Source organism: Salvelinus fontinalis, chromosome 12 (assembly GCF_029448725.1).
Source record: "Salvelinus fontinalis isolate EN_2023a chromosome 12, ASM2944872v1, whole genome shotgun sequence".
Taxonomy (NCBI): domain Eukaryota; kingdom Metazoa; phylum Chordata; class Actinopteri; order Salmoniformes; family Salmonidae; genus Salvelinus; species Salvelinus fontinalis.
The window spans coordinates 5,671,174-5,686,292 of record NC_074676.1 but is presented as its reverse complement, the minus strand read 5'-3'; the positions used below and the strand labels follow the sequence as shown (position 1 = coordinate 5,686,292).

General features: G+C 42.4%; 1 protein-coding gene across 3 annotated transcripts in view; it reads left to right on the top strand.

The window, feature by feature from the left end:
- shank2b (SH3 and multiple ankyrin repeat domains 2b) overlaps positions 1–15,119 on the top strand; it is a 185,432-nt gene that overhangs the window by 153,204 nt on the left and 17,109 nt on the right. For all 3 annotated transcript variants that reach the window (XM_055939507.1, XM_055939509.1, XM_055939508.1), the window contains exons 18-19: positions 12,900–13,035; positions 13,928–14,014. In XM_055939507.1, the coding sequence (XP_055795482.1) occupies positions 12,900–13,035; positions 13,928–14,014 (223 nt within the window). The remainder of the gene's footprint in view (positions 1–12,899; positions 13,036–13,927; positions 14,015–15,119) is intronic.

Below are 15,119 nucleotides of genomic sequence, written 5' to 3'. Positions count from 1 at the left end.
CTTTATTTAACCAGGTAGGCAAGTTGAGAACAAGTTCTCATTTACAATTGCGACCTGGCCAAGATAAAGCAAAGCAGTTCGACACATACAACAACGCAGAGTTACACATGGAGTAAAACAAACATACAGTCAATAATACAGTATAAAAATAAGTCTATATACAATGTGAGCAAATGAGGTGAGATAAGGGAGGTAAAGGCAAAAAAAAGGCCATGGTGGCGAGGTAAATACAATATAGCAAGTAAAACACTGGAATGGTAGATTTGCAGTGGAAGAATGTGCACAGTAGAAATAGAAATAATGGGTTGCAAAGGAGCAAAATAAATAAATAAATACAGTAGGGGAAGCGGTAGTTGTTTAGGATAAATTATAGATGGGCTATGTACAGGTGCAGTAATCTGTGAGCTGCTCTGACAGCTGGTGCTTAAAGCTAGTGAGGGAGATAAGTGTTTCCAGCTTCAGAGATTTTTGCAGTTCGTTCCAGTCATTGGCAGCAGAGAACTGGAAGGAAAGACGACCAAAGGAGGAATTGGCTTTGGGTGTGACCAGAGAGATATACCTGCTGGAGCGCGTGCTACAGGTGGGTGCTGCTATGGTGACCAGCGAGCTGAGATAAGGGGGGACTTTACCTAGCAGGGTCTTGTAGATGACCTGGAGCCAGTGGGTTTGGGGACGAGTATGAAGCGAGGGCCAGCCAACGAGAGCGTACAGGTCGCAGTGGTGGGTAGTATATGGGGCTTTGGTGACAAAACGGATGGCACTGTGATAGACTGCATCCAATTTATTGAGTAGGGTATTGGAGGCTATTTTGTAAATGACATCACCGAAGTCGAGGATTGGTAGGATGGTCAGTTTTACGAGGGTATGTTTGGCAGCATGAGTGAAGGATGATTTGTTGCGAAATAGGAAGCCAATTCTAGATTTAATTTTGGATTGGAGATGTTTGATGTGAGTCTGGAAGGAGAGTTTACAGTCTAACCAGACACCTAGGTATTTGTAGTTGTCCACATATTCTAAGTCAGAACCGTCCAGAGTAGTGATGCTGGACGGGCGGGCAGGTAAAGGAAGCGATCGGTTGAAGAGCATGCATTTAGTTTTACTTGTATTTAAGAGCAGTTGGAGGCCATGGAAGGAGAGTTGTATGGCATTGAAGCTCGTCTGGAGGGTTGTTAACACAGTGTCCAAAGGGCCAGAAGTATACAGAATGGTGTCGTCTGCGTAGAGGTGGATCAGAGACTCACCAGCAGCAAGAGCGACATCATTGATGTATACAGAGAAGAGAGTTGGCCCAAGAATTGAACCCTGTTGCACCCCCATAGAGACTGCCAGAGGCCCGGACAACAGGCCCTCCGATTTGACACACTGAACTCTATCAGAGAAGTAGTTGGTGAACCAGGCGAGGCAATCATTTTAGAAACCAAGGCTATTGAGTCTGCCGATGAGGATGTGGTGATTGACAGAGTCGAAAGCCTTGGCCAGGTCGATGAATACGGCTGCACAGTATTGTTTCTTATCGATGGCGGTTAAGATATCGTTTCGGACCTTGAGCGTGGCTGAGGTACACCCATGACCAGCTCTGAAACCAGATTGCATAGCGGAGAAGGTGCGGTGGGATTCGAAATGGTCGGTAATCTGTTTGTTGACTTAGCTTTCGAAGACCTTAGAAAGACAGGGTAGGATAGCTATAGGTCTGTAGCAGTTTGGGTCAAGAGTGTCCCCCCCTTTGAAGAGGGGGATTACCGCAGCTGCTTTCCAATCTTTGGGAATCTCAGACAACATGAAAGAGAGGTTGAACAGGCTAGTAATAGGGGTTGCAACAATTTCGGCAGATCATTTTAGAAAGAGAGGGTCCAGATTGAAATAAATGAACTGCTGGAAAAGCGGCCTCCATTCGCTATGCTCTTTTTCTGTACTGAAACACCAAATACTGTGCCACATGGCAGTTATGTACATATTGTTGTTTCTTTCCTTTTCCTCGTTTTCTCATTTAACTGTAGATGTAAATATTGTGTTTTTTATTGTGCTATAGTGATAACCAAAATATAGCTTTTTACATTTCTTTACTCCAGTTCCAACAGATGCATGATAATGGTCCATTCTAAATCAAAACTAATTCCACACCTATATCATTTAGTATATGTAAAGACAATATTAATAGTCTGATGGGGGACAATGTTATCACTTGTGAATGATGTATCATCGCTTGTGAATGATGCCCAGCGTGTGCAGTCTAAGGCAATAAATGTCGCATGCCTTTTTTTGTTGCTACTTTTTCAAATCAGAGTCGCATGAGGCATGTAGCCTAGCCCATAAGCCTATATGTTTTGATCGCCCATAGGCCTATAGCCCTGGGACCCCTGGAACACAGTTAGAGAGCACATAGCCTACAGAACCCAGTGAAACGTGTTCTTATAAGCCCAATTGCACAATCGCGTGTGAAAACAGAGTTTTGACTAGCCACTATTTAAAAGCGGATCCCAGCTTTCTCTTGCTGCTATATTTGTTGCTCAATTCTTCAAATCAAGCACGTGAATCCGCTTTACAACCGGTGTAGCCTACTTGGCATAGGCCTACATAGGCCTACGTAGGCCCATAAAAAATGCACCTTTATAATAAAGCATTACGTGCATCATCGCATTTGCAGACTTATGTAAGATAGCCTGCTATTCCTAATGTGATTGAGTAGATTGGATAGTCATAATTTAGGCAAATAGTATTACTCAATCACTGTTTGCAAACTATACCGCTCAATGCTTGGCTGAGCGCGTATAGTTTAGAGTAGGCCTAGGTTATAGACTATATCAGATACATTTCTTCATTCTTTGCATGGGGAAAATGTGGCCATTTATGAACACATTTCATACAATTCTACTACACTTTCGAGACATTAGCTGAATCTTTTTTAATACTACAAATGAAAGGGTAGCCTACTTCGCTGACACTGGCAAACCAATAAAAGTGACTTTTGTTCATGTGACGGACCTACGTGAAGGGGAGACACAAATATAATATGACGTCCATCTTAACTGGAGGACATTTATTGTCCAAAAACAAACTTTTAAGTAGCACTGACTCAACAATGATAAATCGTGAATATGCGCATGAGGAATCACCAGGGATATTGCCGATGCTCTCTGCTGGTGCCAGTAAGATAGGCTATACTGAATACTAAAAGACAGATTTGCGTTTTCATTGTCTTCCCTTTACAGCAATAACCATTTTCTTTCCAAACGGATTATATTTTGAAATATATTGCGAGGTGCCTGGGTTGATCTCTCTCTACTTTGCGTGCGCTGCCTTTCCTTCTCACCGTAGATTTAAAACAATCCACAACTCATGTTTTTTTAAGAAGCTAATCATCCTCTGGCCAAATCAAGCTCTAGTAGTCTATTTTGAACGATTCAATGTATTTCTGTATAGAAAGGAGTAGTCTAATTAGGTTAAATAATTTTGGCAATGTAATTCACTTTACATCAGGGAAGCGTGGCTTTCCCTAGGCTTATTGTAACCACATGTAACCTCCATTCACTATTCAAGTGCAGGCTATGGATGACATGTTTTGTTTTTGTGCACCATTAGAAATTAAAAAAGAATTCCACACATATAGGCTATTAGTAGGTTATAGGTATATAAAAAAAAAAAAGATTAAATTGAGATTAGTCTGACGGGTGAGAATATTACAAAGTACTTGTCAAATTGTGAATGAGAGACTGATGAAGTGTGCGCAGCCTTCGCAAGAAACAGAGAAGAGCACATGCCTTTCATGTGTCGCATCATGAGTCGCATCATGCAGCCTTCGAATGTATTAACAATCTAAACATGTAGCCTAACATTTGTATCACTAAAGTTGCATAAATAACTCTACATTTGTTTGTTACCTGCTCAACATAGAAAAGCCGCATGTGCTCACCTCGGAAATCGTTTGGGGGAAAATGTCCTTTCTATTTTATTCAGCTATGTTCAATTGTATTTTTCTTACTATAAAAAAATATAAAATAATGCCAATGAATACTAGGCAAATATTGTCGTCATAGCCAGATCAGGACCTAACATAAGGACAACTCAGAATATACTATTCTGTTCTTCTGAAATGGGCTGTGATGGTGTAGGCCTGATTAAATGGATTTATTAGACTTTTTAATAAAATGTAGATGTTCCAAAGGTCTGCATCAGTGGCTTGTAGGCTATGCGTGGAAGCCAGGAAATGCTAAACGTGTTTATGTTACTGAATGGCCAATTACCCTGAGACTGGTAGCTATTTACATGACAATCACCGGGTGACAAAATGTCATGACCATCACAGCCCGAGGTGTGCCCATTGAGCAAGTTGAGGGAAGCTAAACTCCTAAGTATAACATCGGATGGTCAATTATCATGGTCAAGTCATATTGACAAAGTTCTTGTAGAGATGTTATAAAAAGATGGTCTGCGTTTTTGACACCACAATCAACTGTACTAATTGTTCAGGCTTTGGTCTTGTTCCATCTTGATTACTCTCTGGTAATATGGTCGAGTGCAGCAAAGCTGCAGCTGACTCAAAACAGAGCAGCACGCCGTGCCCTGAACTGCACATACAGAACTAACATTAACAGCATGCACGCCAGTCTTTCCTGGTTGAGGGTTGACTAGAGATTGACTGCTTCTCAAATCAAATCAAATCGAATTGTATTTGTCACATACACACGGTTAGCAGATGTTAATGCAAGTGTAGCGAAATGCTTGTGCTTCTAGTTCCGACAATGCAGTAATAACCAACAAGTAATCTAACCTAACAATTCCACAACTACTACCTTATACACACAAGTGTAAAGGGATAAAGAATATGTACATAAAGATATATGAATGAGTGATGGTACAGAACGGCATAGGCAAGATGCAGTAGATGGTATAGTGTACAGTCTATACATATGAGATGAGTAATGTAGGGTATGTAAACATAAAGTGGCATAGTTTAAAGTGGCTAGTGATACATGTATTACATAAAGATGGCAAGATGCAGTGGATGATATACAGTACAGTATATACATATTGTCACGTTCCTGACCTGTTTTCTGTTGTTTTGTATGTGTTTAGTTGGTCAGGGCGTGAGTTGGGGTGGGTAGTCTATGTTATGTGTTTTCTATGTTGGGTTAATGTGTTGCCTGGTATGGTTCTCAATTAGAGGCAGGTGTTTGACGTTTCCTCTGATTGAGAACCATATTAAGGTAGGTTGTTCTCACTGTTTGTTTGTGGGTGATTGTTCCTGTGTCTGTGTATACCACATGGGACTCTTTCGTTTGTTCGTTCGTTTTAGGTAGTCTGTTCCTGTTCGTGCGTTCTTCGTCTATATGTAAGTTTGTTTGTTTCAGGTCTGTTGCCTTCGTTTATTGTTTTGTAGTTTGTTCTAGTGTTCATTAGTGTTTCGTCTTTCATTTAATAAATCAGTATGTATTCATCACCCGCTGCGCCTTGGTCCGTTCATTCACCACAAGACGAACGTTACACATATACATATGGAATGAGTAATGTAGGGTGTGTAAACATTATATTATGTGGCATTGTTTAACCTGTTTGGGCTGCAGGGGCAGTATTGAGTAGCAAGATAAAAGGTGTCCATTTCAAACGGCCTCGTACTCAATTCTTGCTTGTACAATATGCATATTATTATTACTATTGGATAGAAAACACTCTCTAGTTTCTAAAACCGTTTGAATTATATCTGTGAGTCAAACAGAACTCATTTGGCACAAACTTCCTGACCAGGAAGTGGAAAATCTGAAATCGAGGTTCTACTTCCTGCCTATAAATGGACATGATACGTATTAGTATACGTGCACTTCGTAGACCTTCCCCTGAATGTCAAGAGGCGGTGAGAGAAGAAATTTAGTGTTTATCTTGGTCTGAAGTGGAATACAAGCTCTTTGTATGACGTGTCCGCCCATTTCCTGTTTTCTGGAGAGCGCGAAGGGGGACCTGGATTTGCCTTCTGTTTAGCTGCCGTTATAGGCTACTAATATCTCTGGCTTTGATTTTATTTGATACATGTGACCATATCATCGTAAAGTATGTTTTTTCAATATAGTTTCATCAGATTATTGAAAATGTTTCGGGAGTTTTGCCGTGTTCTGTTCTCTTCCGTTTGTTGACATGGAGAGCTTTGTGCCACTTGGCTAGTGCGCTTGCTAATTCAAGAGGGAAAATGGACGTTCTAAATCCAACGATTGTTCTTGACAAAGGACACCTTGTCCAACATTCTGATGGAAGATCAGCAAAGGTAAGAAACATTTTATGATGCTATTTCATATATCTGTCGTGCATGTGAACTAGTCGCCGGCGCCCAACTTTGGGGTACTCTAGCTATACCGAAGCTGGATGTCGTAATGAAGTTATTTTTTTGAATTCTAACACTGCGATTTTATTAAGAACTAATGGATCTCTCATTTCCTATACAACGTGTATTTTTTAGTTATGTTTATGAATAGCTATTTGGTCAGAATATGTGTGTCAGAAAAAGTGTCCGAAAAATATCGTTGCTGTTTAGATGTTGTGGAAAAAATAGCTACGATAGCAACATGTATAACCACTGATTTCAGCTCTAAATATGCACATTTTCGAACAAAACATAAGTGTATGTATAACCTGATGTTATAGGACTGTCATCTGATGAAGAATATCAAGGTTAGTCCAAAAATATATATATTTTACTGGTTTGTTACGATCGCTAACTTTTGCTACTGGGAAATGGCTTGTCTTTCTGGCTATTGTGGTAAGCTAATATAACGCTATATTGTGTTTTCGCTGTAAAACACTTAATAAATCGGAAATATTGGCTGGAATCACAAGATGCTCATTTGCTGTACACTATGTATTTTTCAGAAATGTTTTATGATGAGTAATTAGGTATTTGACGTTGGTGTCTGTAATTATTATGGCTGCTTTCGGTGCAATTTCTGATTGTAGCTGCAATGTAAACTATGATTTATACCTGAAATATGCACATTTTTCGAACAAAACATAGATTTATTGTATAACATGTTATAAGACTGTCATCTGATGAAGTTGTTTGTTGGTTAGTTTGGTTGGTTCTTGGTTAGTTAGGTTGGCTTTGTGCATGCTACTTGTGCTGTGAAAAATGTCTGTCCTTTTTTTGTATTTGGTGGTGAGCTAACATAAATATACGTGCTGTTTTCGCTGTAAAACATTTTAAAAATCGGACATGTTGGCTGGATTCACAAGCTGTGTACCTTTCATTTGCTGTGTTGGACTTGTTAATGTGTGAAAGTTAAATATTTAAAAAATATATATTTTGAATTTCGCGCCCTGCACTTGAGCTGGCTGTTGTCATATTGTGGGCGGCCTCGGGCTTGCAGCCATAAGAAGTTAAAGTGGCTAGTGATACATTTTTACATAATTTCCATCAATTCCCATTATTAAAGTGGCTGGAGTTGAGTCAGTATGTTGGCAGCGGCCACTAAATGTTAGTGGTGGCTGTTTAACAATCTGATGGCCTTGAGATAGAAGTTGTTTTTCAGTCTCTCGGTCCCTGCTTTGATGCACCTGTACTGACCTCGCCTTCTGGAGGATAGCGGGGTGAACAGGCAGTGGCTCGGGTGGTTGTTGTCCTTGATGATCTTTATGACCTTCCTGTGACATCGGGTGGTGTAGGTGTCCTGGAGGGCAGGTAGTTTGCCCACGGTGATGCGTTGTGCAGATCTCACTACCCTCTGGAGAGCCTTACGGTTGTGGGCGGAGAAGTTGCCGTACCAGGCGGTGATACAGCCCGACAGCATGCTCTCGGTTGTGCATCTGTAGAAGTTTGTGAGTGCTTTTGGTGACAAGCCGAATTTCTTCAGCCTCCTGAGGTTGAAGAGGCGCTGCTGCGCCTTCTTCACAACGCTGTCTGTGTGGGTGGACCAATTCAGTTTGTCCGTGATGTGTACACCGAGGAACTTAACTTACTACCCTCTCCACTACTGTCCCGTCGATGTGGATAGGGGGGTGCTCCCTCTACTGTTTCCTGAAGTCCACAATCATCTCCTTTGTTTTGTTGACGTTGAGTGTGAGGTTATTTTCCTGACACCACACTCCGAGGGCCCTCACCTCTTCCCTGTAGGCTGTCTCGTCGTTGTTGGTAATCAAGCCTACCACTGTAGTGTCGTCCGCAAACTTGATGATTGAGTTGGCCACGCAGTCGTGGGTGAACAGGGAGTACAGGAGAGGACTCAGAACGCACTCTTGTGGGGCCCCAGTGTTGAGGATCAGCGGGGTGGAGATGTTGTTACCTATCCTCACCACCTGGGGGCGGCCCGTCAGGAAGTCCAGGACCCAGTTGCACAGGGCGGGGTCGAGACCCAGGGTCTCGAGCTTAATGACGAGTTTGGAGGGTACTATGGTGTTAAATGCTGAGCTGTAGTCGATGAACAGCATTCTCACGTAGGTATTCTTCTTGTCCAGATGGGTTAGGGCAGTGTGGTTGCGATTGCGTCGTCTGTGGACCTATTGGGTCGGTAAGCAAATTGAAGTGGGTCTAGGGTGTCAGGTAGGGTGGAGGTGATATGGTCCTTGACTAGTCTCTCAAAGCACTTCATGATGACGGAAGTGAGTGCTACGGGGCGGTAGTCGTTTAGCTCAGTTACCTTAGCTTTCTTGGGAACAGGAACAATGGTGGCCCTCTTGAAGCATGTGGGAACAGCAGACTGTGATAAGGATTGATTGAATATGTCCTTAAACACACCAGCCAGCTGGTCTGCGCATGCTCTGAGGACGCGGCTGGGAATGCCGTCTGGGCCTGCAGCCTTGCGAGGGTTAACACATTTAAATGTTTTACTCACCTCGGCTGCAGTGAAGGAGAGCCCGCAGGTTTTGGTAGTGGGCCGTGTCAGTGGCACTGTATTGTCCTCAAAGCGAGCAAAGAGGTTATTTAGTTTGTCTGGGAGCAAGACATCCTGGTCCGCGACGGGGCTGGTTTTCTTTTTGTAATCCGTGATTGACTGTAGACCCTGCCACATACCTCTTGTGTCTGAGCTGTTGAATTGCGACTCTACTTTGTCTCTATACTGGGACTTAGCTTGTTTGATTGCCTTAGGGAGGGAATAGCTACACTGTTTGTATTCGGTCATGTTTCCGGTCACCTTGCCCTGGTTAAAAGCAGTGGTTCGCGCTTTCAGTTTCATGCGAATGCTGCCATCAATCCACGGTTTCTGGTTTGGGAATTTTTTAATCGTTGCTATGGGTACGACATCGTCAATGCACTTTCTAATGAACTCGCTCATCGAATCAGCATATTCGTCAATGTTGTTGTTGGACGCAATGCGGAACATGTCCCAATCCACGTGATCGAAACAGTCTTGAAGCGTGGAATCAGATTGGTCGGACCAGCGTTGAACAGACCTGAGCGTGGGAGCTTGCTGTTTTAGTTTCTGTTTGTAGGCTGGAAGCAACAAAATGGAGTCGTGGTCAACTTTTCCGAAAGGAGGGCGGGGGAGGGCCTTATATGCGTCGCGGAAGTTAGTATAACAATGATCCAAGGTTTTACCAGCCCTGTTAGCACAATCAATATGCTGATAGAATTTAGAGAGTTTTGTTTTCAGATTAGCCTTGTTAAAATCCCCAGCTACAATGAATGCAGCCTCAGGGTGTGTGGTTTCCAGTTTACAAAGAGTCAGATAAAGTTCGTTCAGGGCCATCGATGTGTCTGCTTGGGGGGGAATATATATGGCTGTGATTATAATTGAAGAGAATTCCCTTGGTAGATAATGCGGTCGACATTTGATTGTGAGGAATTCTAAATCTGGTGAACAGAATGACTTGAGTTCCTGTATGTTGTTATGATCACACCACGTCTCGTTGATCATAAGGCATACACTCCCGCCCCTCTTCTTACCAGAAAGATGTTTGTTTCTGTCGGCGCGATGCGTGAAGAAACCAGCTGGCTGCACCGACTCCGTTAGCGTCTCTCGAGTGAGCCATGTTTCCGTGAAGCAAAGAACGCTACAATCCCTGAGGTCTCTCTGGAATGTTACCCGTGCTTGGATTTCATCAACCTTATTGTCAAGAGACTGGACATTGGCGAGTAGTATGCTAGGGAGTGGAGCGCGATGTGCCTGTCTCCGAAGCCTGACCACCTAGTTTGCCTCTTTTACGGCGTCGTTGTTTAGGGTCACCGGCTGGGATCAGATCCATTGTATTGGGTGGAAGGCAAAACACAGGATCTGCTTCGGGAGAGTCATATTCCTGGTTGTAACGATGGTGAGTTGACGTTGCTCTTATATTCAGTAGTTCCTCCCGACTGTATGTAATGAAACCTAAGATTACCTGGGGTACCAATGTAAGGAATAACACATAAAACAACAAAATACTGCATAGTTTCCTAGGAACGCGAAGCGAGGCGGCCATCTCGGTCGGCGCCGGAAGTTAGACAGTTCTCTTCTAGTTTTTATGATAAATATTACTGTGATTAGAATTCCAGATTGTCTAGATAGTCAAATAGCATACAGCTCAGACAAACATACACACCCCACAAGACATGCCACCAGGGGTCTCTTCAGACATTCATGCATACCCCACAAGACATGCCTCCAGGGGTCTCTTCACAGTCCCCATGTCCAAAACAAATTCTCGACAATGCACAGTATTTTACAGAGCCATAAGCAAACAGCAAAATGTACTTCATTTAAAAAAAAGAAAACATCTCATGGTACTATAGGGATTGGGAAATGACACACACAAACACACACACACACACACACACACACACACACACACACACACACACACACACACTGACACTCTAACACACACTATCTACACACATTATTCTTTAGTTGTATTGTTTGTATATTGTTGTATTTTCAATTTGTGTGAATGTTCTTGTCTGTCAGTCTATCAGTGTTTTGTTACTTGTCGTCTTTTATGTTTTTGTGTAGACCACAGGAAGAATAGCTGCTGCTTCGGCAAAAGCTAATGGGGATCTGAATAAATCAAATCCCACAAAAACGCACACACGCACATGGTGTGTCGTTGCCTTTGCCAGATGACAAAGTGGAATCAATAGAAGGACCCCCTCCTTCATTACTGACCAGGCCTGTGCAGTGAGCAGAGCAGTCTGTCAATACTGACAGCAGATTTAACATGGTGTTATAGGAAGAGTAATGGACGTGATTGAGTGGCTTGAAATAATGAGATATTAGACAGCAGCACAGGGTACTACAGACTGGTTGAACACCTAAGTGACCACCTCTGAGCAGGAAATACAGGTCTGAGAACAGTCCATAAACTGTTAATTAGACAGCAGCACAGTGTAATACAGGATGGTTGAAACACCAGCAGAGACCTCCAAGCAGGAAATACTGTTCTGAGAACAGTACATGAAACCTGGTTGAAACACCACAAGATACCTCTGGGCAGGAAATACTGTTCTGAGAACAGTACATGAAACCTGGTTGAAACACCACAAGATACCTCTGAGCAGGAAATACTGTTCTGAGAACAGTACATACAACCTGGTTGAAACACCTCAAGATACCTCTGAGCAGGAAATACTGAGAACAACAAGACATCACGGCTAATAGAACTGAAGATGTCTAATCACCTTTAACGTCAGTCAGACCTCAATACTTCGCCATGTTTTTCTGGGTTGTTGTATATCTATTTTAAGGGTTGTGGTTTCATACAGTATATCAGGCCAGTCATTTAGTCATGACGAGATGCTTGACTTCATGGCTTTGCCGTGTTCAGATCAACTTGTTGGGGGGTTGTATCCGTGTGGTTAAGGAGTTGTTACAACATACTTTAATGAACGTTAAGGGAACATGTAGATTTTCACCTAAATGGACATGCCCCAAGGTAATTATTTTTCATGACCATAAACAATATCTAGTAATGCTGCATACTTTTAGAAAGTTCTGGAACTCACCTTTCTGATAACAATAGTTATACATTGCTTAGGTGTACACACAGTACAATATATGATGTTTTGCCTACTCAACAAAAGTGGGGTAATAGGCCATGAAATGACTGGAATGCCTTCTAGATATAGTTACATTGAAATGATAAATGATTTACCATCAGATTTCACCTGTCTTACAACCTTCTAATAATTATGATCATACTTTATGACAGTACAATATTGGCGCCACGTCATGTAACTGACGACAGAGACTTTTCTCCAAAACGTCCTCTGAGTGATGCCGAGACACCATTCAAGTGGCTGCAGACTCATTACAACGTCTGCTCTAATCACACAGTAACTTGGCCCTTATGTGAACAAGAGAACGTCTTGTTTTAAATTTGACTAAATTCAATTGTATTTTGTCATGTTGAAAGCTCTAAATCCATCTGAGAACATCACAGCGAAATGAGACTGCTTTTGCTAAAATCGCTAGACTCTTCCGTTTCGTTTGTATCGCAATCGGAGCTGCGCGCTCCACAACCCGAGCAAAAATATCCTTTGTCTAGATAGGCCAGGGAATGTGACGTGTCTCTCGCCATGCAAATTAGGTGTCAGATTTCAAATACTGGATCTCGTAGGCGAGTGGGAGACAGCATTAGAAGCGGGACAACCAGACCTTTCACAGAGTGCACCGGAATGGACATTGTGTCGTTCACAGAGTGCTGTACACAGAAATGTCTGTTGGAACTGCCCCAGAACCACTCAAGGTCCCCTAAATAGTCACCGTAATGGCTCAGAGGCTTTAATTCAGGTTGTGATTTTATATTTCTGTCCAGTCATTGAGTGACGAAGGGATGTTGACTTTGCGAAGATCCTCTTGATAGTGAGTTGTTGTTAAGAGGTGTAACAGCCGTGGGAATACGTGTTGTTACACCTGCATTTCAGGGTTGTGGTGCTGTGTTTCTGTCCAGTCATTGCGTGATGTAGCGATGTAGACTGTACCCTAGGTGTCTTGTCTTCTGTGTTGCAGGTGAACCAGGAAAATGTGGTGAAGGTGGGCCACAAACAGGTGGTCAATACGATCCGACACGGGGGAAACCGGCTCATCATCAAAGTGGTGACGGTTAGCAGGAATCTGGACCCTGATGACACGGCCAGGAAGAAAGGTAAGCCTTTTATCCTCTCTCTCTCTCTTTCTCCCACCTTGCTGCTCTGCCCTACAACACCCTGCAAGCAGGATCAATGTCTGATTAGTTGGGGTGAATCCACAGTCAGGGTCCCTGCACACCCTCCAAAGCAGAACTGGGTTTAAATACTATTTGAAATGATTACAAATACTTCATATGTGTTTGACCAATAGATTGGCCCGGAACGGCGAACCCCGCAGTCTAGGCAGACTAGAGCAAACGTTCAAAGTATTTGAAAGATTTCAAATAGTGTTTGAACCCAGGTCCGTTCTAAATCGTCTTGGCCCGTCCTCGTACTGTACTGTAGTGTATCAGGGAGCTAGAAACGGACGAGCTAGAAGAACCTTGACCACATTGCAGTTTTTCCTGATGACTGTGCTGACTCAAAGTTAAGACGGTGGATTTACAGTCGGGGGCATTCAAAGAAAAATGCGTGTACTGCGGCACAGGTAAAAACATTTCAAAGCTGATGTACGTTAACTGTCAGGGGCATATTTTAGAAGGGCATTTTTAAGGTATTTTGTTAGATGATTCGCTGAACTTGGCCGCTTGCTTGGCGTCACCTTACGAGACGCGTGAAGTTGTCACAGCGACAACGCAGCGTCGCTGAAGCACATGCAAGCGTTTTGGAAAGGAACTTTTTAATACGCACAGCTGTATATTGTATATTGTAGATCTCTCATCTGGGGCTTGTTCAGGATGATGTAACGTTACAGAACGCTCACGTGGAAATGTAGGCCTATTGCATAAAGCAGAAATGACTTTCCGTCAGATAGAATAGAGAATAGTGTCAGCTCTATTCATTCTATCTTTATCTGCAACGTTCAGAACACGACCCTGAACACACCCCTGCTTTTCTGTGTTGTTGCAGTACCCACACCTCCGCGTAGGGCTCCCTCCACTGCCCTGTCCATGGCCATGCGCTCCAAATCCATGACATCAGAGCTGGAGGAGCTAGGTAAGAATCCGCAAACCATCCATACATGGGAGATTGTAATACCAAGAGGTCTAAATGCATTTTGTATCATCTTGGTTTGTTCTCTGTGTGTTTAGTGATGTTATTCTCTGGAATATATATATATATTTTTAAGTAATTATGTCCTCCTGATTTTTTTGTCAATATCTGCGACTACAGTGGACAAAGGTACGCAGCATACAGTAGCTACTGTTTGGTCACAGCTGCTCGCAACTGTCTTAAAATAGTTTTGTTCTCTCATTTTTAAATGTTCATTTCCTCCATTTAATATAGGACTATATTTACTCTACTTTGAGGGGGCATAGGCAATTATGTACTTTGCGAAAAGGCACAAAGGTGTTCTGCTCTGTAGCATTTGATCTGAAGAGAGCTGGAGAGAAAACATTTCAGCGGCAGTGCGGAATCATCTAATGTGATAAAGAGCTCATTAGAGAGCATGACTGATCATTTTGACTACTTTGAACGATCATAACAATTGCATAATTCCCTTCCATGTCATCATACATCTAATCTAATAAACTTTGGATTATTCATTTACTTAATCATTTCATTTATTGTTTGATTGATTTAACTCAGAGCCGTATAATGTATGTAAATAGCTTTGATTTAACTCACCATTTTTTTTAAAAGCTTTTACCTTATTGTTGACTCATCTGTCGCTTATAACTGTTCTGCAGTAGATGTTTTTTGAAGGGCCGGTCGTAGAAATGGCATGAAAGGGTTGATCATTCTATGTCTATTTGGCAGGTGTCATGTTTGGAAGCTTTTAAACATGTATACAATTGCTTTACGAAAATACACTATATATACAAAAGTATGTGGACACCCCCTTCAAAATTGTGGATGCTGCTATTTCATGCACACCTGTGGCTGACAGGTGTATAAAATCGAACACACAGCCATGCAATCTCCATAGACAAACATTGGCAGTAGAATGGCCTTACTGAAGAGCTCAGTGACTTTCAACGTGGCACCGTCATATGATGCCACCTTTCCAACAAGTCTGTTTGTCAAATTTCTGCCCTGCTAGAGCTGCCCTAGTCAACTATAAGGGCTGTTATTGTGAAGTGGAAACGTCTAGGAGCAA